The 22102-nt window shown below is 44.2% G+C and overlaps 1 protein-coding gene and 3 long non-coding RNA genes across 11 annotated transcripts in view; 1 reads left to right on the top strand and 3 right to left on the bottom strand.

Annotated features, from left to right (window-relative positions):
- Positions 1-22102, top strand: part of plekhg4 (pleckstrin homology domain containing, family G (with RhoGef domain) member 4) — a 46298-nt gene that overhangs the window by 6454 nt on the left and 17742 nt on the right. For 6 of the 8 annotated variants that reach the window (XR_007880688.1, XR_007880690.1, XR_007880689.1 and 3 more), the window contains exons 2-6: positions 13251-13448; positions 15180-17661; positions 19047-19244; positions 19628-19751; positions 19839-19932. Coding sequence is in view for 3 of the 8 variants with exons in the window: in XM_051378102.1 (XP_051234062.1) it covers positions 13251-13448; positions 15180-17661; positions 19047-19244; positions 19628-19751; positions 19839-19932 (3096 nt within the window). In the remaining 5 variants the exon portion in view is untranslated. The remainder of the gene's footprint in view (positions 1-13250; positions 13449-15179; positions 17662-19046; positions 19245-19627; positions 19752-19838; positions 19933-22102) is intronic. The other 2 variants (XM_051378101.1, XM_051378100.1) reach the window with 2 other exon arrangements.
- Positions 1627-13256, bottom strand: LOC127351058 (uncharacterized). The gene is made up of 3 exons (XR_007880779.1): positions 11756-13256; positions 4026-4095; positions 1627-2174 (listed from the first exon to the last, which is right to left on the bottom strand). It is a non-coding gene; the product is annotated as an uncharacterized LOC127351058 (long non-coding RNA).
- LOC127351067 (uncharacterized) lies at positions 2658-3072 on the bottom strand. The gene is made up of 3 exons (XR_007880789.1): positions 3063-3072; positions 2797-2871; positions 2658-2676 (listed from the first exon to the last, which is right to left on the bottom strand). It is a non-coding gene; the product is annotated as an uncharacterized LOC127351067 (long non-coding RNA).
- Positions 20677-21882, bottom strand: LOC127351054 (uncharacterized). The gene is made up of 3 exons (XR_007880775.1): positions 21794-21882; positions 20841-21265; positions 20677-20718 (listed from the first exon to the last, which is right to left on the bottom strand). It is a non-coding gene; the product is annotated as an uncharacterized LOC127351054 (long non-coding RNA).

The following is a 22102-nucleotide window of genomic DNA, read 5'->3' as shown; positions in this document are numbered from 1 at the left end:
TGATGGAAAAGAACCTGAAAAATGGTCCTGCGAGTTCTTCTGTGTGCTATGTATTCTGCAAAATCCAGCCCATTAAATATAGTCAGTGTGTACTATATCTATAATATTTTCAGCACTGCCTCGCAGTCAGACAGCCCTCTCTGATCGGAAGTGACATCTTTACATCCACCAGACTCCATTGATAAAAACAGTAATTTTACCTTACAGAACACAGGAGCAGGCAGCGGTAGACCAGAAACTGTGTTCTGTGAGCTAAAATGATCATTTATCAATGGAGTCTGGTGGCTTGGAAGAGAGACATAATGACTTCAGTTCCCCATCAGAAAAGACAAAATATGTCTGATATGGTTTAAACTAGAACAGCAGGGACTTTCCTCCATCTCAATGTCACACATCATCAGAATCATGTGACTGAATCATGTGACTGCCTCTCTCCCCACTGCCGGCGGTTTGAGCCCGAAACAATCAGATGTTTCTGTGATTTAATGTCAATAAACGGATCAAATGAAGCAGCAATAACGGCATCATGATGGCGATAAAAAATCTGAATTCATACTTTGTCAGTCGGTCTGCAAGACGATGATGTTTTCTGAAAGGAGTTTGGTTGATCAGGCCTATGCTAACTTAGTTCATAGTGAAGTAAGAGTGACAGCTGGACTCAGTTACAGATTTTACCTCAAAGTTATTTTCTAAGTTGAAAAAACATCCATGATCAAGTAGCTATTTTAAGTGGTATTGATTTAATTTTGTAGTGACAACAAAATATAGAGTAAAAACACTGAATCAGGAATGTTTGTGTAACTTACAAAACTAAGTTGGTGTCACAATAACCAGTAAAAGCTTGTGGTTTGTGGTACTTGTTCTCACATTGCAGTGTATTTCTGACTCTTTATATCTTCCTTATTCCCAGTGAAAAGATGATGTCTGTCTGTGTGGAGGTTTCCATGAGCAGCTGATGGTCTGAATCATGTTTAACACACTAACCCAGTGGGCAGTGCCTCCCGTCCTGATGGAAGCGGTTTTCACGTTGCGTCGCGGGTCAGATGTGGGTCAGGAACTCCTTTGTACCTGCAGGCTTTTATTTCTCAGGAGACAGGAAGTGTCCGTTGTCCTCGCCGCTGAGCGTGTTGTTGGGATGAGACAGTCTCTGACACTCTGTCATCTTCCTGCTCCGGCCTGCCTGGAACCCAAACCCTCAGGCGCCCCCCCCAATCGTCTGGGACCCCCCACAGAAACGCCACACCGCCCACCTGAATTTAACCCCCGTTAAAAGAAGACTCCCCCTGGAGTGTTAAATTCTCTGACCTACTTCAGACTCAAACCTGCCTCACAATACAGATAATACCAGTATTGATTATTCTATATATCATCTCTGTATATCTGCCAATATATATTACATATTTACATATTGTCACATTGAAAACCTCTAATGGAAGAATATTAAAACACCTGGAAATAACTCAATCAAATCCAATGAAGTGTATTTATAAAGCACATTTAAAACAAGCAGTTGACCGGAGGGCTGGACAAATGATTGTCTGTAAAAAGGCACATAACACCAATATCTGAGCATTAATGAAACTATGTATGAATAATGTTCTGTGTGCTGACACATCCTACACATCGTATCAGGAGTTAAGGGTCTCTTTTCTCCATCATCAGCAAAACAATATACACATTTGAAATACTTAATACTACTTAGTAATTACTTAATAAATGAGGAAAGTGCATTTAACTGGAGGAAGAAATTCTGCAACCCAAATAAAATGTGTGTTGGAATGTGTATTGCCCCAATCAGTGTAGACCATTACTGTTACACTGACCATCACATTTCTACCTTTCCACTTCAGACTGTCTTTGCTGTCCGTGGTAGGACATTAGTTCGGTGCTTCAGTCCCAGCAGGTCCCTGAGGGGCCGGGGTATTAGCTCTTTATTTCAGTGGACTGGTTGAAGTCGGGTTTGTGTGAGTGCCTCCTCTGCACAGCTGGGTTCAGTGAGCAGCAGTACGAAGCATTCAGACTCTGGCGGCTCAAATCTAATCTCCCGTTGTAGAAACTCAACGTGTCAAGGTCATCGCTCTGCGCTATCAGTCTCAGCTCGCTGGCGCCCGACGTCTCTGTGTTCCCCTCCCATCAGCCTCAGCTGCTGCCTGCTCTCATGAAGGTGTGAACTCCTGTGAAAACAGAAACAAAGAGCAGCATGCTGAGCCCGTTTTAACTGCATTCACACATCACTTTCTGTCTGTTTCAGCCTCATCCAGACTTAACACACACTTTATAAATGATGACGGGGTCGGGGCTCTGTGGGCTCACAAATTCCTCAAACACCTTTGTCCTTAAAACAGACATTAAAACAGAAGAAAAACAGAAAACTTCTGAATTTAATTTTCTTAAAACTTCATCAAAGTGGACAGAAACAGAATCAAACTCATTAAAAGCGTCTCTGTTAGTGTTTCCAACAATCACCAACTCTGGTTTGGTGGAAATAAATCCTTAATTCACCGACGTAGATGATAAAAACAGCAGTTTCAGTCGGAGCAGACCGGCTATGGAAACAAACCACAGAGAGGCTGAGATACAACACAGGCAGAGGGAGAGACACTGCAGTGCCTCTACCTGCAGTGTGTCTGTCTGCAGTGTGTCTGTCTGCAGTGTGTCTGTCTGCAGTGTCTCTACCTGCAGTGTGTCTACCTGCACTGTGTCTACCTGCAGTGTGTCTGTCTGCAGTGTGTCTGTCTCCAGTGTGTCTGTCTGCAGTGTGTCTACCTGCAGTGTGTCTATCTGCAGTGTGTCTACCTGCAGTGTGTCTATCTGCAGTGTGTCTGTCTGCAGTGTGTCTATCTGCAGTGTGTCTGTCTGCAGTGTGTCTGTCTGCACTGTCTGTCTGCACTGTGTCTGTCTGCACTGTGTCTACCTGCAGTGTGTCTATCTGCAGTGTGTCTATCTGCAGTGTGTCTATCTGCAGTGTGTCTGTCTGCACTGTCTGTCTGCACTGTGTCTGTCTGCACTGTGTCTGTCTGCAGTGTGTCTGTCTGCACTGTGTCTGTCTGCACTGTGCCTACCTGCACTGTGCCTACCTGCAGTGTGTCTACCTGCACTGTGTCTATCTGCAGTGTGTCTGTCTGCAGTGTGTCTATCTGCAGTGTGTCTGTCTGCACTGTGTCTGTCTGCAGTGTGTCTGTCTGCAGTGTGTCTGTCTGCACTGTGTCTGTCTGCAGTGTGTCTGTCTGCACTGTGTCTGTCTGCACTGTGTCTGTCTGCACTGTGCCTATCTGCAGTGTGTCTGTCTGCACTGTGCCTACCTGCAGTGTGTCTGTCTGCAGTGTGTCTACCTGCAGTGTGTCTGTCTGCACTGTGCCTACCTGCAGTGTGTCTGTCTGCACTGTGCCTACCTGCAGTGTGTCTGTCTGCAGTGTGTCTACCTGCAGTGTGTCTGTCTGCACTGTGCCTACCTGCAGTGTGTCTATCTGCAGTGTGTCTGTCTGCAGTGTGTCTGTCTGCACTGTCTGTCTGCACTGTGTCTGTCTGCACTGTGTCTACCTGCAGTGTGCCTACCTGCAGTGTGTCTACCTGCAGTGTGTCTGTCTGCACTGTGCCTACCTGCAGTGTGTCTGTCTGCAGTGTGTCTACCTGCACTGTGTCTGTCTGCACTGTGTCTGTCTGCAGTGTGTCTGTCTGCACTGTGTCTGTCTGCACTGTGTCTGTCTGCACTGTGCCTATCTGCAGTGTGTCTGTCTGCAGTGTGTCTACCTGCACTGTGTCTGTCTGCACTGTGTCTACCTGCAGTGTGTCTACCTGCAGTGTGTCTACCTGCAGTGTGTCTATCTGCAGTGTGTCTGTCTGCAGTGTGTCTATCTGCAGTGTGTCTGTCTGCAGTGGTATATCTGTAACATTCCTGTTATTAATGGAAACATCGCAGTGTGGTTGACTCGGTTGTCTCCTCTCACACCTCGTGTTTCCCCTCGAGCACCCAACGTTTCCTGATCACTTTACTGCTGGAACTTTCAGAATAAAGGCGTACTCACCCTGTAGCTGTTTCATTCCTCCTTGTCATTCATCGAGCCAGATAAGATCAGACAGACGAAACTTTGATCCCTGTGGGGAGAATATCAGTCAGGTTAAACAAGCTGCAGCAGGTAGCGGCAGATACAAACACACATTCATTCATTACAGGACAAACTTTTAAAAAGATTAAGATGTAAAACAACTCCAGTGAACTTCCTGAGACAAAAGTCCTTTTCACACGGGACTCACGTTACCTGCCGACCTCCTTCGATTCATAATAATCAAGAAAACAGAGCTTGTCTGTTCTTAATCCTCCAATCTGTATGTTGAAATTCCTCCTCTAATTACAGCTGCATTGCACCCGAGGTCATCAGTTAATAATGCAGCGTCTCATTTCAGCTTGCACAGCGTGATCAGACCCGCCAACCACTGGGGCTGTGTAGTGGTGCAACCAGACGGGGGTTTCGATTCAGTATGTTACGATATATACATATACAATATAAAATATATTTGCACTCTGCTATCAGCTGCTGGAGATTTAAACATAAAATCCACAGCGTTTGTGAGAATCACTGCCACAAAACTAAATAATTTTTCTATATTTTCATACACCCACCCCAACCACAGAGAGATCAGTACTTCTCGGGCAGACCTCTATCAACTGAAATCAGTTTTTCTGAAGCAGTTGCACTTATTTTGACAGATATAGCGATTCAACATTATGTGGAAATGATCAGTTTTGCATTACAAATTTCACAAAAAAATGATTTAAATCATCATGATGTGAAATGTTTGGGTTTTCTTACATCTGGAGAACTAGATGAGTAAGTGAGGAGGTCTCTGCAGAACTTCATTATAATGCTGTTATTGTCACAGCTCTGCTCTGATGGGCTGTAGATAAAATCAGTCAGTGAGGTGTACAAACAGGCTGTTTGTTTCAGGGTGAACGTTGTTGGTGAACCTCACTGACACACAGAAATAAACAGGATCTGGTTTCATCTGCAGCTGCATCTACACTGTGAGTGACTGATCTGAGGTCTGCAGTGTTCCTGATGAAAACATCTGCATAATAACACTGACTTTATTTAAAGTGCAGTTATAATGAGCAGGCTGGGTTCACTGGGTTCGCCACATGTTCTAAAGAGACTCTGCATCCCACTTTAAAGCTCTCAGACAATGTACCAGACAAAAATATACATTTTACTGACAGTAAAACTGCCAACCAATGCCAACCATTGCCAGCCAATGCCAACCAATGCCAGCAAATGCCAACCAATGCCAACCAATGCCAGCAAATGCCAACCAATGCCAGCCAATGCCAACCAATGCCAGCAAATGCCAACCATTGCCAGCAAATGCCAACCAATGCCAGCCAATGCCAACCAATGCCAGCCAGTGCCAACCAATGCCAGCCAGTGCCAGCCAATGCCAACCAATGCCAGCCAGTGCCAACCAGTGCCAACCAATGCCAGCCAGTGCCACCCAATGCCAACCAATGCCAACCAATGCCAACCAATGCCAGTGAATTCTGTGCAACTTTTTGTCCAATCACAGCAGATCTATACGTCACCAAACTACTGTAGGTTATATTGTCACACTGCCTTCAGTTTCTCCCTCAACTTCAGTATCTAAAACATCTTCAACATGCATCACAATATTTTAGAAAGGCTGCTGTGAAATCAGACATTTTAGATCACAACAATCCCCAAAAACATCCCATAATATTTTATCTGTGTGGTTCAGACGCCACCTCTCACAAAAAGTCTGACTTTTGACTGATTAGCACATCTCTAATAAACTTTAACGCAGATGTTCCTAATAACAAAAACTCACACAGTGTGTTGAAAGCTGCTTTGATTTGATTGGCTGATATGATGATAGGTACGGTGGACAGTGAGGGTCACATTTGAGCTAAACTCAAAGTGTACCTGCATTTGGGACTTGATGGGTGTTTTCATGTGAAAATGGTTCTGGATCAGGTCAGATTTAATATCTACAGCTGTTACTGAACCAAACTGTCTGCTTCCTCTGGATGTTTGAAGCTCAGTCTGATCTATAGGACAGCTGGTTCTTCTGTCACTGTGTTCACTTGTGGGGGGTCAAAGATCATGTCTCCTGTGGGTCCCTGGGCTTTTAGAGCTCCTCCCTCCCGGTGCCCTGTCACCATGATTGGTTACTAAAAAGGTCATGACCTGTTTCCTTTGGAGCTCCTCTTTTGGTCGGGTTGTTTGAAGACAGTTAAAGACAGTGTGTGATATTCAGATACAATCAGTGGTATTTATATCACAATGCTGGCTCATTATGTTTGTGTGTAGGATGTGGTCTGAATGAACCCTGTTCTTTGCTGCACCCTGATCCTCCACACCCAGCAGGAACTGGTTTTTCCATCAGCAGTCAGCTGAACGTTGTGTGGATGAATCACGGCCCTCCAGGGACATAGAGGCTGCCACTGACTATTCATCAGAACCAGCATAACCAGAGAGATTGGATTAGTTAATGTGAAAGGCTCCATCCGGATGATTAAACAGCAACCTCTCTTCTGTCTTACTCTGAAAGCACCGCTGCTCTCTGATTGGCTGCAGCACTCAGTTAAAATCATACTTGTGGACTTTAACCTGAAACTTTTGTAAAGATCGTGTTCCCCCCACAGAGCGCTGCAGGAGTCCTGAAACCAGGAAATGAGTTAGCATTTTAGCTAACGGTTTCCTCTCATTGAAGTCAATGTGTTTTTGATTTGAAAAAAGATCTGTGGTTCACACAAGCTGTAGATATTTAACATTTTGTTCTACAACATAAAATCTGTCCGTTAACACCCTACCTGTGAATGTTGGAACTTTTACTCTTTGTCTACAAACGACCGACACCCACCACAACACAGAGTCCACAACACAGAGTCACAACACAGAGTCCAACACAGAGTCCACAACACAGAGTCCACAACACAGAGTCCACAACACAGAGTCCACAACACCACAACACAGAGTCCACAACACAGAGTCCAACACAGAGTCACAACACAGAGTCCACAACACAGAGTCCAACACAGAGTCCAACACAGAGTCCACAACACAGAGTCCAACACAGAGTCCACAACACAGAGTCCAACACAGAGTCACAACACAGAGTCCACAACACAGAGTCCACAACACAGAGTCCACAACACAGAGTACCACAACACAGAGTCCACAACACAGAGTCCACAACACAGAGTCCACAACACAGAGTCCACAACACAGAGTCCACAACACAGAGTCACAACACAGAGTCCACAACACAACACAGAGTCCACAACACAACACAGAGTCCACAACACAGAGTCACAGAGTCCACAACACAGAGTCCACAACACAGAGTCCACAACACAGAGTCCACAACACAGAGTCTACAACACAGAGTCCACAACACAGAGTCCACAACACAGAGTCCAACACAGAGTCCAACACAGAGTCCAACACAGAGTCCAACACAGAGTCCACAACACAGAGTCCACAACACAGAGTCCACAACACAGAGTCCACAACACAGAGTCCACAACACAGAGTCACAACACAGAGTCCACAACACAGAGTCCAACACAGGGTCCAAAGTCAAAGCTAACATTACTGCAAAGCTTGTGGAACATATTGTCTGAAACTACTTTTAGCTGCCGTATTTCTAGCTAGCTAACATAGCAAAGCTATCAGCTAGCTTCAACCAGACTCGTAGGGCTCGCTGTTTGCAGGTTACTTTGTCGGTTGACATTGTGGGGCCTTAGCTTGCTTAGTGGCTAACATTATTGCTAGCAAAATACTATCTGAGTGGATGTTAGTTGGCCAATGTTAGCTTCCCCAGCTAACATGATCCATGATAATAACTTATGTATTTTGACAAACGGTGTTGATTTTAGCCAACAATTAATGATGCTAATGGTACAAAGCTAATGGCAGCTTTCTTTCTTTCTTTTTTTAAGTTATTTTCTTGGTCTTTTTATTGCCTTTACTTGATAGTGACAGCCGAAGATAGACAGGAAAGGGGGGGTCGAGAGAGTGGATGACGCGCAGCAAAGGGCCGCAGGTCGGAGTCGAACCCGGGCCGCTGCAGTAAGGACTCTGCCTCAGTACACAGGTTGCCATCTCTACCGACTGAGCTTTAAGGAAGCTTTAAATCCACTGGTTTGACCTCTTTGTATTTGTCTGTTTGTGTTGGAAATGAAGGTTTTTCTGTTTGTTCCTTCAGTGACATTAAACGGTGTGTTTTATCACAGGAGTCTGGTGTGTGGAGGATAATGACGTTATTATTCAGCAGGGCCTCAGAGTGGGTGGCCTCTTTGATTCTCCCATGGGAACCTCACTCAATGTGCTTTCATGTGCCTCCTCCTCACCCCTCCTCACCCCTCCTCACCGTCCTCAGCCCTCCTCACCCTCTCAAAACCAAGGCAAAGCTGCAGTCTTAGAACCATAATCCTCACATGTATATACTCTGTGATTCTACAGCTGGATTAACATTTTGTGTGAGTTGCAGTTGACCCTAATTTCACATGTTTTTACATCACAGAGCAGATTTGTCACTGAAGTGGCTGCATTTAAAACACACACACACACACACACACACACACACACTGACGTCTAACCCTTCAACATCCAGTTTTTGATACAATACAAAATAAAATATATTGGATTCATCTTTTGAAGCCACGGTTGTGCTACAGGCGCATAGATTTTATCTTTGTATCCACAACCAGCACACAGTGCTGATGTTAATATTAATGATCACTATATACCATTGAGGACCTCTGACTGTAAATCTCTTGTATATATTTGGTCATTTCAGTACTTTTGATTGATTTTTAAACACATGGCATTAAAAATACTGTTGTGCTGCTCTCCCGTTAGTGAGACAGGGTCACCAGTACTGAATGTGGACTGAAGTAGACGTCCTGTTTCCAGTGGTACGCCCGCTGTGGGCTCCTCTCATGTTTCCTTAAAGTTAAAATGTTTGAACTCTGACTACTCATCAGTGTTACGGTTCGGTACTACTTTACTACTTCCTTCCTGTTTTGAAGCCATTTCCTGTAAATATGTCTGCTTGAATCCCCTTGTTTTTGCTGTGATAATATCTGAACGCCCGATTGCTCATGCAGCTGTTCTCCACAGGCACAACAGCTGTTTCTTCTCCGTCGCTCTTTGCCGCAGCGTTTCTGAAGTGGTGTGTGTCTGTGTGATCTCACGGTACTGAAATATTAAGCCCAGATTCCAGCGGGCACGGCTGCGGTGCTCTCAGAAGCATCAATACACAGCTGCTCTATATCTGACAGAAGCTGAGCCACAGCGGCACAGAGCGGTGACAGGAAGTCACACAGCAACAGATAATCTGGTTCAACGTCCATATCTAGATCCAGTGTTTGCTTTGTCCGACATGGACCGGCTCCCTCTATGTTCTTTTTAAAAGATCTATATTTTAGGGGCTTTTATTGCCTTTAATGGATAGTCGATAGAGATTTGTCAGTTTACTGCTGCAGGCCAACAAATACAGGCTGGAGTGGGAGATGCTGAGTAAGCTGCTGGTTCTGCTGGTTCTGCTGGTTCTGCTCTATGAGCCGTTGTTGGCTTTAAAGGGTAATGATGATTTAGCTGCTGCAGACTGGGACTCTCTCTGTGTGTGTATTCTCTGTAACAGAGTGTGTTTGTGATCTTGTTTTAAACTTTTGGAGCACTAATGTGTTTACAGCTCTGTGTAAAATTCACTCTGAGCCAAAAGAAGTTCTGTCTTCGCTTGCGTCAACAGTTTGAACCCATGATCTGTGGAGTGCAGCCTGGCCCGCTGTCACCTGATACCCTGCTGCTAATATTGGCTGCAGTCCTACATTTGGCTGCCAGTTGTTGAGCGTGAATCCCGCTCAGCTGAGTCACATCCAGAATATTCAGACCCAGGGCGAGCGCCGGCCGTGTTGCTGGGTGAGCCGGAGGGAAAGTGCCAGCTCGTCTCCATCAACAGAGGACAAATTCCACATGTCTGTCTCATGTACATAATGTAGGTTGTCGGCTAAGGTGCTTCCAGGCAGTCAGCAGCTGGTTTCCTGTTGGTCAACCAATAGCTCCAACGCCTACTGCTGCTAAGCCACAGTGTAACGCACGACAACATGTAATATCTCTTATCGACAAAGCTGAGGCTTCTTCCAGGTCAAATGTCTCCGTTAGCAGGCTTCTCACTTCTAGTGGCTTTTGTGGTTGACAGCAGCTGTAGCTGGAGTTAAAGGTTATATATGAACTTCACTACTAGCACCAAAATATTAGAGCAAAACAATGGACAGACCAACCAGACTCCACTGACAGAGCCAATCGTTTTATCTGGCAGATAATTATAAAACACAATCAAAGTGGACAGAAACAAAATAAAACTCTCCTTATTCTTATTATTTATATGATTATTACAGAACTACAGAAGTGAAGAAATATTATGTCTGATGCTGAGCTTTATTGATCAGAAAATGCAGCTCCAATGTATTGATCATATCAATAACCTCAGAATGAATCCCAATCAGCTGCTGGGAGCTGAAATATTTCCACTTCCTGTTTAAAGATATCTGCTGAGATATCGTCCATACAGCTGATTATTGATGCTAACTGTCCAACATATGCAGGTTAGCATCAGTCAGTGTAACAGCTGGAGACCCAGACTGAACAGTTCTAACATTAAACTCTGGTACTGAACAGTTCTAATGTTAAACTCTGGTACTGAACAGTTCTAATGTTAAACTCTGGTACCGAACAGTTCTAACGTTAAACTCTGGTTCTGAACAGTTCTAACGTTAAACTCTGGTTCTGAACAGTTCTAATGTTAAACTCTGGTACCGAACAGTTCTAATGTTAAACTCTGGTTCTGAACAGTTCTAACGTTAAACTCTGGTACTGAACAGTTCTAATGTTAAACTCTGGTACTGAACAGTTCTAATGTTAAACTCTGGTTCTGAACAGTTCTAACGTTAAACTCTGGTACTGAACAGTTCTAATGTTAAACTCTGGTTCTGAACAGTTCTAATGTTAAACTCTGGTACTGAACAGTTCTAATGTTAAACTCTGGTACCGAACAGTTCTAACGTTAAACTCTGGTTCTGAACAGTTCTAATGTTAAACTCTGGTACCGAACAGTTCTAACGTTAAACTCTGGTTCTGAACAGTTCTAACGTTAAACTCTGGTTCTGAACAGTTCTAATGTTAAACTCTGGTACCGAACAGTTCTAACGTTAAACTCTGGTACCGAACAGTTCTAACGTTAAACTCTGGTTCTGAACAGTTCTAATGTTAAACTCTGGTACCGAACAGTTCTAATGTTAAACTCTGGTTCAGAACAGTTCTAATGTTAAACTCTGGTACCGAACAGTTCTAATGTTAAACTCTGGTTCTGAACAGTTCTAACGTTAAACTCTGGTACCGAACAGTTCTAACGTTAAACTCTGGTACCGAACAGTTCTAATGTTAAACTCTGGTTCTGAACAGTTCTAACGTTAAACTCTGGTACCGAACAGTTCTAATGTTAAACTCTGGTACCGAACAGTTCTAACGTTAAACTCTGGTTCTGAACAGTTCTAATGTTAAACTCTGGTTCTGAACAGTTCTAACAGGAACCTTTGTACTCAGCAGTTCTGGTTCATGGTGCTGGACAGTGGACAGTAACAGTTTGATAGATAGTGAGGAGTTAAATGTGTGTCACACACTGAGACGGTCCCAGAACTGGCTGGAGCCAGACCACGAGTCTCCGCTGATATTTTTACCTGACCAGTCTCCGCTGCCTCCGGACCAGTGGATCCAGTTACAGCCCCGATCCTGTTCTCACCGTGGCAGACATGGCCTCCCAGCCACCCCTGCAGGGCCTGCCGTGTTCGCCCTCGGTGGTTAGCCCGAAACTTGATTCTGACTGCAGAACAAACACGTGCTGATAAAGAGGCATGTGATAGTGTTAGAGTGGAGAACAGACGGAGGTACTGTCTGTCTGTGGTACTGGTCTGTGATACTGGTGGGTCAGTGATACTGGTGGGTCAATGGTACTGGTGGGTCAGTGATACTGGTCAGTGACACTGGTGGGTCAGTGGTACTGGTGGGTCAGTGGTACTGGTGGGTCAGTGATACTGGTCTGTGATACTGGTGGGTCAGTGGTACTGGTGGGTCAGTGATACTGGCAGTTAATGTTAATGTTAAACTCTGGTACCGAACAGTTCTAACGTTAAACTCTGGTTCTGAACAGTTCTAACGTTAAACTCTGGTACTGAACAGTTCTAATGTTAAACTCTGGTACCGAACAGTTCTAATGTTAAACTCTGGTTCTGAACAGTTCTAACGTTAAACTCTGGTACCGAACAGTTCTAATGTTAAACTCTGGTACTGAACAGTTCTAATGTTAAACTCTGGTTCTGAACAGTTCTAACATTAAACTCTGGTTCTGAACAGTTCTAACAGGACTCTAATGTTAAGCTCTGGTACAGGACAGTTCTAATGTTAAACTCTGGTACCGAACAGTTCTAACGTTAAACTCTGGTTCTGAACAGTTCTAATGTTAAACTCTGGTACCGAACAGTTCTAATGTTAAACTCTGGTACCGAACAGTTCTAACGTTAAACTCTGGTACCGAACAGTTCTAACGTTAAACTCTGGTTCTGAACAGTTCTAATGTTAAACTCTGGTACCGAACAGTTCTAATGTTAAACTCTGGTTCAGAACAGTTCTAATGTTAAACTCTGGTACCGAACAGTTCTAATGTTAAACTCTGGTTCAGAACAGTTCTAATGTTAAACTCTGGTACCGAACAGTTCTAATGTTAAACTCTGGTACCGAACAGTTCTAATGTTAAACTCTGGTTCTGAACAGTTCTAACGTTAAACTAACTAACTAACTGGAAGTGATAAATACTTAATACTAATACTTGTTAACAGGTTTTATTTCTTAAAAACAAAGTACAGAAGATATCATTTCTTTGTTAGCTGTGTGTTGTTTGTATTGTTTTTCTTTAATAATGATTCCAGCTGAAACAGGGGAGGACTCTGAATGAGCCTTTCAGGCTGCCTTCCTCTCCTGTCATTTTATCACCGTAACCCTAACCCTTTTTTTATTTGTGGTATTTTTCTAATAAATAAACGTAGCTAAACTAAACCAGGGATGTAAAACTCCACCGCATCTGTAATGTCGTATCACTGCAGCCTCGCCTCCTCATTAGGACACTGTGGGAAAAAGTGAAGCTACAAGCTGTTAAAGTCTTTGTCCGTTTCCTCTCAGGACTCTGAATCTTTAGACCGGTGCATCCAGACTGCTCTGTCAGCCCTCTACCCTCCCTTCAAGGCCACATCCCCGACTATCCTCTGTCAGGTCCTCAACGTGGTGGAGAGCTGCTACAGAGGAGACGGTCTTCGCTACCTAATCCACTTCCTGTTGCCTGTAAAGCAATTATTGGCGAACCTCCAGCAAGATGCCTGTGTGAGTATCCCTGGACCTGTCTGATTATGGTGTCTAGTGCCCTATCTGTAGGGGCTATCAAGTTCAAGTTCACCCTTTTGTTAGGGGCTAAGGGCTAACGTCCAGTCTTTAGAACCTACTGTCCAGTCTTAAGAACCTATTGTCCAGTCTTTAGAACCTATTGTCCAGTCTTTAGAGCCTACTGTCCAGTCTTTAGAGCCTATTGTCCAGTCTTTAGAGCCTACTGTCCAGTCTTTAGAGCCTACTGTCCAGTCTTTAGAGCCTACTATCCAGTCTTTAGAGCCTTTTGTCCAGTCAGTAGGGCACATTGTCCAGTCTTTAGAACCTATTGTCCAGTCTTTAGAGCCTACTGTCCAGTCTTTAGGGCCCATTGTCCAGTCAGTAGGGCCCATTGTCCAGTCTTTAGAGCCTACTGTCCAGTCTTTAGAGTTCCCTGCTTTTAGGGACTGTTTTGGAGTCATACATCAGCAGTCAGATATGATGGATGATTCTGAGGACACAGGAACAGAGACACTCTGACTCAGGAGATTATAACTGGACGTGAGTCAGGACTCTCTCTCACTCTCTCTGGTTGTGTCTGTTCTTGCCTGCTGAACACCGTGCATGGTTGGCTGATGTGTCATGTTTGGTTAAGGTGACTCTTTGGGATCGTCACTCACCTGGCGGCCGCTGCTGGGCGTCGCCTCGCACACTGAGGCCACAGTGTTCAGACTGAGATCTGTGTGAGTGTTTGGCCTGTTGATGTGATTATTGACTGTAAATGTTCAGTTTTGACGGAGACGTAATGCTGTTTGTTTTGATGCTGCCATGGTGATTGGATCAGATTAACTGGATACAGCTGTGACCACAGAGAGGCCTGAACTACCTGATTCCTTGTTTTAAAACATATTGATTACACCATACTACAGACATTGCTCCAATAGAGGTGGGCGATATATATCGTTTGCGATAATATCGTCATTGTTGTTTTGACGATGTGCAAATTTCCATTATCGAGTATTTAAATTACTTCGACAAAAACAATGAAACGCCCGCGGAAACTCCTCACATCCATTAATACACGGTGCAGCAGCGCTCTCTACAGCATGGCAGGATTCAGTCACACAACTAGTGGGCCGACGTGATCACATGACGTGATCACGTGACCTCTCGCTAGCATCCTCCTTGCAACAGTTTAGCAGCGCGTTGTGATGATAGAGAGAAAATGCAAACACCTCCGGTCCCTGAAGCTACCGGTACTTCAGATGATTTAGTGCCGAGACGTGGGTCCTATGGGCTTCAGCGTTCAGAGCGCTAAGCGCCCTCAGCGGTAAAAAGATGTCAGCGGAGACGGTTTTTTTTTAGCGCAGCGCTCAGAGCGCTTCAAGTTGAAATCTGTTCAACCTTTGACCCCGCTGGGCGCTCGGAAAATGAGTTTTTGAGCGCTCTTAGCGCTGTAAAGTCCAGCTCAGACAATTCTAATCACATTTTAAAGGATATCGACTGATTATCGTTATCGCCAAAATCCCCAAAAAATTGAGATATTATTTTTTGCCCATATCGCCCACCCCTATGCTCCAATGTCCTTCACATATCAAGTTGGTTAGAGGGTTGTACAAAAAAATGTAAGACAGTGGAATCAGCTCAGAGTGATGGAGTCCCTGCTTTTTCTTATTGTTATATGTTCTTTTTGTATTTGATCCTTTTTTAATCTGTCCTCTTCCTTGTCTCCTCTCCTCGTCTCCTCCTCAGTTGCAGTATTGTGGTTTGTTGTTTCGTCACGAGGGCTGGCCCCTGTGTGTCCACGAGAAGGTAGTGGTTCAGCTCTGTCCTCTGGACCAGCGCCTCCTCCATCCAGGAGACTTCTACCTGCTGGTATCTCCTCCTGCTGTTGCTGCTGCCCCTCCTCCTCGAGCACGCAGCACCTCCTGCAGGAGCGCTGTTCCCTCCCTCCCCCGCCTGCTCCTGTGCAGTGTGTCAGCCGGCAGCCGTCATGTGGAGCAACAGGAGGTGTCGGAGATAGCCCTGCGGTCCCTCTTCAGCATGGCCTGGCTGGACTCTGTCAACAGGGAGAGGGAGCAGCGAGGAGCGCCCAGGCTAGAGCGCTGCCTCCTCTCTGCCCACGGAGACGTCTTCCGTGTCCCCTGGGAGGACCTGGTCTACCCGCAGTTCATTAGTCGGCCCCAGACCTTCCTGGAGGAGGACAAGAAGTCGTCCGTTAAGAATGGAAATATGTTACTTAACACATCGCACAATTCTAACGCCTCAGGACGGGATGTAAAGCTCCTCCCATCGTCTGCAAAAACTGACCAATCACCAGCGAGCAGCGAGGGCGAGGAGTCGGAGGGCGAGTACGTGGAGCTGACGGAGCTCCCGCTGCCTCGCTTCTCTCCACAGAAAGGCTCCTTGACCCAGTCCATCAGCCTGCAGCACCGAGCCAGAACCAGTACTCCCAGCGCTCCTGTTATGACACATACTCCCAAATCCACCAACACACACTCCTACTGGCCCTGTGCAGAGGTCAGTTCCCACACCGGGCTTTGCTCCAAGCTCATCAACGAGAACCTCAACCAGGACTCCTGTGGACCCGTCATCCTCGCACCCGTCTCCTCCTCTTCTGCTCCTCCTGAAATCGTGGGAACCTCCCGCTTTCAGATGGAGCGCTGGACGTCTCAGGAGCAAATAGAAGGTACTGATTCAGGCAGGAGTCTGAAGATAAACACTGAACCTGCAAACTGCACAGAACTCAGAGAGGAGGAGGAGGAGGAAGAAGAGCGAGGGAAACAGGGGGAGACAGGGGAAGAGAGGGAGGAGGGAGAGCTGATGGAGAGGCAGGAAGGGATGGATAAAATGTTAGTGTTAGCTGATGAAGGTGAAGAAAAGGAAGAACAGGTGGAGGACACAGAGTGTAGAATGGATGAGCTGCTGTACACACAAACTGCTGAGGAGGAGGAGGAGGATGAGTGTGAACACACAGAGGGAGAGTTGGATGAGGAGGGAGATGATGAGTTAGAGGAGGTGGAGGTAGAAGAGGAGGTTCGGGTTATAATTGTACAGCAGAGTCAGGAAAGAAGGGAGGAAGAGCAAGTAACGAAAGAAGAGCAGAGAGAAGGAGGAGAAAAAAAAGAAGAGGAAGAGAGAGGAGGTGAACAAACGCACACAGATGAGAAAGTTGACTCATGTACAAACACACACACTGAAGGCTCTTATTCTGAAAATAATAGTCAACACACACATTGTGAAAACTCTTATTCTGAAAATAATACACAGCATGTACATTGTGAAGAGCTGAACCAACAACACAAACACTCTGAGGACTCCCATTCTGAAAACAACGCACTACAAACACATTCTGAGGACTCCCATTCTGAAAACAACGAACTACAAACACACTCTGAGGACTCTTATTCTGAAAACAACGTACTACAAACACACTCTGAGGACTCTTATTCTGAAAACAACGCACTACAAACACATTCTGAGGACTCCCATTCTGAAAACAACGCACTACAAACACATTCTGAGGACTCCCATTCTGAAAACAACGAACTACAAACACACTCTGAGGACTCTTATTCTGAAAACAACGTACTACAAACACACTCTGAGGACTCTTATTCTGAAAACAACGCACTACAAACACACTCTGAGGACTCTTATTCTGAAAACAACGCACTACAAACACACTCTGAGGACTCTTATTCTGAAAACAACGCACTACAAACACACTCTGAGGACTCTTATTCTGTAAACAAAGCACTACAAACACACTCTGAGGACTCTTATTCTGAAAACAACGCACTACAAACACATTCTGAGGACTCTTATTCTGAAAACAACGTACTACAAACACACTCTGAGGACTCTTATTCTGAAAACAACGCACTACAAACACACTCTGAGGACTCTTATTCTGAAAACAAAGCACTACAAACACACTCTGAGGACTCTTATTCTGAAAACAACGCACTACAAACACATTCTGAGGACTCTTATTCTGAAAACAACGTACTACAAACACACTCTGAGGACTCTTATTCTGAAAACAACGCACTACAAACACACTCTGAGGAGTCCAACACGCCAGCGATGGATCAGGACTCACTTTGGACTGAACCCGAGGGGTTGGAAAATGGACAGGAAAAGAAGGAGGAGGAGGACGAGGAGGACGAGGAGGAGGAGTGCAGCTGTGAGGAGATTGGTGGAGGAAGAACTGCAGAACTTCAGACTGAAGGTACAGAAACCTGTTTCTCCTCCTCAATCTTTTTCCCTATCCTGCTTTTCATCCCACAAACCATCCGACTCTTTCTGTCCTCATTTATCTCCTCCTCCTCCTCCTGCTCCTGCTCCTGCTCTGATTGGTTGAATTAGTCCTCCTCCTCTTCCCTTTAACCTTCCTCCTCCTCTGCTCTCCAGTACAAACTGTGTAGCGCAGACTGCTGGTTGAACTGGTTTAATGTTACTGGAATAAACACATTGTACCAGCGCTGATAAACAGATTAATAAACAGGATTAATGGTAGTTAATCTTAGTTAATATTAGTTAATGATAGTTAATCTTAGTTAATATTAGTTAATGATAGTTAATATTAGTTAATGGTAGTAAATATTAGTAAATATTAGTTAGTATTAGTTAATGGTAGTTAATATTAGTTAATATTAGTTAGTATTAGTTAACGGTAGTTAATATTAGTTAATGGTAGTTAATATTAATTCATATTAATTAGTATTAGGTAATATTAGTTAATATTAGTTCATGATAGTTAATATAAGTTAATATTAGTTAATATTAGTTAGTATTAGTTAGTATTAGTAAATTATAGTTAATATTAGTTAATATGTGTTATTATAGTTACTATTAGTTAATATGTGTTATTATAGTTACTATTAGTTCATATTAGTTAATAGTATTTAATGATAGTTCATATTAGTTAATATAAGTTAATGATAACTAATATTAGTTAATGATAACTTGGGCTGGGCGATATGGCTTAAAAATAAAATATCCGATTTTTTCACACCAAACCCGATTTACGATTTTAATAAAAAAAAATGTCCTTCTTAAAAACACACTACAAATGAAGGCTGCGATCCTGTATATCTCACAGAGAGCAACATTTCTCCCACTCGGCTGCATGCCTCTGCTTGAGGTGCTGGAATAAATTCGTCGTACTGCTACCTTTGGTTGCAACAGCTTTCAAACAAACTTTGCAGTGGGTCGTGGTTTGTTCGCTGTCGGACGCCACAAAACCAAACCAGTTCCAAACAACCGACGACACTGTGCCCTTTTTGGGGACGAGCTCATCCTGGCTTGCTGCCATGTTGTGTTTATCTGTGGAAAGGTGGGGGGAGGGGTCAGTGCACTCTGACCTACGGGAGCCCAAAGGGAGCGCTGGTGTTGTGGAAGTTCAAGAGGAGACCGATTTTAACTAAAAATAAATCGTGTTTAACTACAAATTCGAATTAATCGATAAAATCGATTTATCGCCCAGCCCTAATGATAACTAATATTAATATTAGTTAATGATAGTTAATATTAGTTCATTTTAGTAAATGACAGTTAATATTAGTTAATATTAGGTAATAATGACACAAACATCTGTGTGTCTTCTGTCCACAGGCCTCAGCAGTGAGTTGCTTCCTGTCCAGTCACATGTCAGTCTGTCTACTGGTCCAAGTCCAACAGAACCAGAACTACCAGCAGCCTCTCCAGAGCAGAACCAGTCAGCTGCTCCCACAGTCCCAGTACAGCTCACCCAGTCCTCCCAGTCCAGCTTCTACAGTGTGCTGCTGAGCTCTGGAGCTGTCTGTATGCCAGGTGACAAACACAACCCTCATGTTCACGTACTGCACAGTGTGTACACATTGAATGGTAAAAAGACTCAAAAAAGGACCCAAAGAGCAGTTTGGGGTTCAGTATGTTGCGCAAGGACATGTAGTAGGAGGAGCTGGGGATTGAACCAACAACCCTCTGATTAGTGGACGACCCGCTCTATATACTATATACTCACGCAGTGTACGCGATACTCACGCAGTATATATATTTTTTAACATTTATTACTTTTTAATGGATAAAAACCAAAACACATTGAGAAGTAAACTCTATGAAACTGTATTCAGATAACAGAGTTCACAGTGTAACACTGACAGCAGCTGGAGTTTCCTGATGTCTGTGAATGCATCATTCCTGTCTCTCCTCAGGAACCAGCGACAGGAGTGGCCGCGCTCTGCTGACCGTCTGTACCGGGAACGTCATGTGGTCGAACCCCGACTGTGACAGTGCCACGCTGCTCCGCCTCCTGCTCTACTACACTTCCACCCTCAGGTACAAGCCACGCCTCCTTCACACCTCCCACTCACTCAGCTAACTGTACACTGTTCCTCCTCTGACATCATTTCCTGTTTGGAACAGGAAGGAGGCGCGAGCGTCCGGGCTGACGGTGCTGGTGGACGCCCGCAGCGCCGCTCCGGTTCCCGCCCTGTTCTCCGCCCTCAGGTCCCTGCAGGTGAGTCTGCAACAGGAGGGGTAGACAGATACAGACAGACAGATACAGATACAGACAGACAGATACAGACAGACAGATACAGACAGACGGACACAGACAGATACAGACAGACAGATATAGACAGACAGATACAGACAGACAGATACAGACAGATACAGATACAGACAGACAGACACAGAGAGATACAGACAGACAGATACAGACAGATACAGACAGATACAGATACAGACAGACAGACAGATATAGACAGACAGATACAGACAGACGGACACAGACAGATACAGACAGACAGATATAGACAGATATAGACAGATACAGACAGACAGATACAGACAGATACAGACAGACAGACAGACAGATACAGACAGACAGACAGATACAGATACAGACAGACAGATACAGACAGACAGACACAGAGAGATACAGACAGACGGACACAGACAGATACAGACAGACGGACACAGACAGATACAGACAGACAGATACAGACAGATACAGACAGACAGACAGATACAGATACAGACAGACAGATACAGACAGACAGACACAGAGAGATAGAGAACGTCTCTCTGATACTGAAGAACATCTCTCTGATACTGAAGAATGTCTCTCTGATACTGAAGAACGTCTCTGATACTGAAGAACATCTCTGATATTGAAGAACGTCTCTGATACTGAAGAACGTCTCTCTGATACTGAAGAACGTCTCTGATACTGAAGAACGTCTCTGTGATATTGAAGAATGTCTCTGTGATACAGAAGAACGTCTCTGATACTGAAGAACGTCTCTCTGATACTGAAGAACGTCTCTGATACTGAAGAACGTCTCTGTGATATTGAAGAATGTCTCTGTGATATTGAAGAACGTCTCTGTGATATTGAAGAATGTCTCTGTATTATTGAAGAACGTCTCTGATACTGAAGAACGTCTCTCTGATACTGAAGAACGTCTCTGTGATATTGAAGAACGTCTCTGTGATATTGAAGAACGTCTCTGATACTGAAGAACATCTCTGATACTGAAGAACGTCTCTGATACTGAAGTACGTCTCTGTGATACAGAAGAACGTCTCTGATACTGAAGAACGTCTCTCTGATACTGAAGAACGTCTCTGTGATATTGAAGAACGTCACTCTGATACTGAAGAACCTCACTCTGATACTGAAGAACATCTCTGATATTGAAGAACGTCTCTGATACTGAAGAACGTCTCTCTGATACTGAAGAACGTCTCTGTGATATTGAAGAACGTCTCTGTGATATTGAAGAACGTCTCTGATACTGAAGAACGTCTCTGATACTGAAGAACGTCTCTCTGATACTGAAGAACGTCTCTGTGATATTGAAGAACGTCACTCTGATACTGAAGAACGTCACTCTGATACTGAAGTACGTGTCTGTGATACAGAAGAACGTCTCTGATACTGAAGAACGTCTCTCTGATACTGAAGAACGTCTCTGTGATATTGAAGAACGTCACTCTGATACTGAAGAACGTCACTCTGATACTGAAGAACGTCTCTGATACTGAAGAACGTCTCTCTGATACTGAAGAACGTCTCTCTGATACTGAAGAACGTCTCTGTGATATTGAAGAACGTCTCTGTGATATTGAAGAATGTCTCTGTGATATTGAAGAACGTCTCTGATACTGAAGAACGTCTCTCTGATACTGAAGAACGTCTCTGTGATATTGAAGAACGTCTCTGTGATATTGAAGAACGTCTCTGATACTGAAGAACATCTCTGATACTGAAGAACGTCTCTGATACTGAAGAACGTCTCTGTGATATTGAAGAACGTCTCTGTGATATTGAAGAACGTCTCTGATACTGAAGAACATCTCTGATACTGAAGAACGTCTCTGATACTGAAGTACGTCTCTGTGATACAGAAGAACGTCTCTGATACTGAAGAACGTCTCTCTGATACTGAAGAACGTCTCTCTGATACTGAAGAACGTCTCTGTGATATTGAAGAACGTCTCTGTGATATTGAAGAACGTCTCTGATACTGAAGAACGTCTCTGATACTGAAGAACATCTCTGATACTGAAGAACGTCTCTCTGATACTGAAGAACGTCTCTGTGATATTGAAGAACGTCACTCTGATACTGAAGAACGTCACTCTGATACTGAAGAACGTCTCTGATACTGAAGAACGTCTCT

This window comes from Dicentrarchus labrax, unplaced genomic scaffold, assembly GCF_905237075.1.
Source record: "Dicentrarchus labrax unplaced genomic scaffold, dlabrax2021, whole genome shotgun sequence".
Classification (NCBI taxonomy): Eukaryota; Metazoa; Chordata; class Actinopteri; family Moronidae; genus Dicentrarchus; species Dicentrarchus labrax.
Note: the sequence above shows the minus strand (reverse complement) of the source record. Positions and strands in the feature narration are given on the sequence as shown.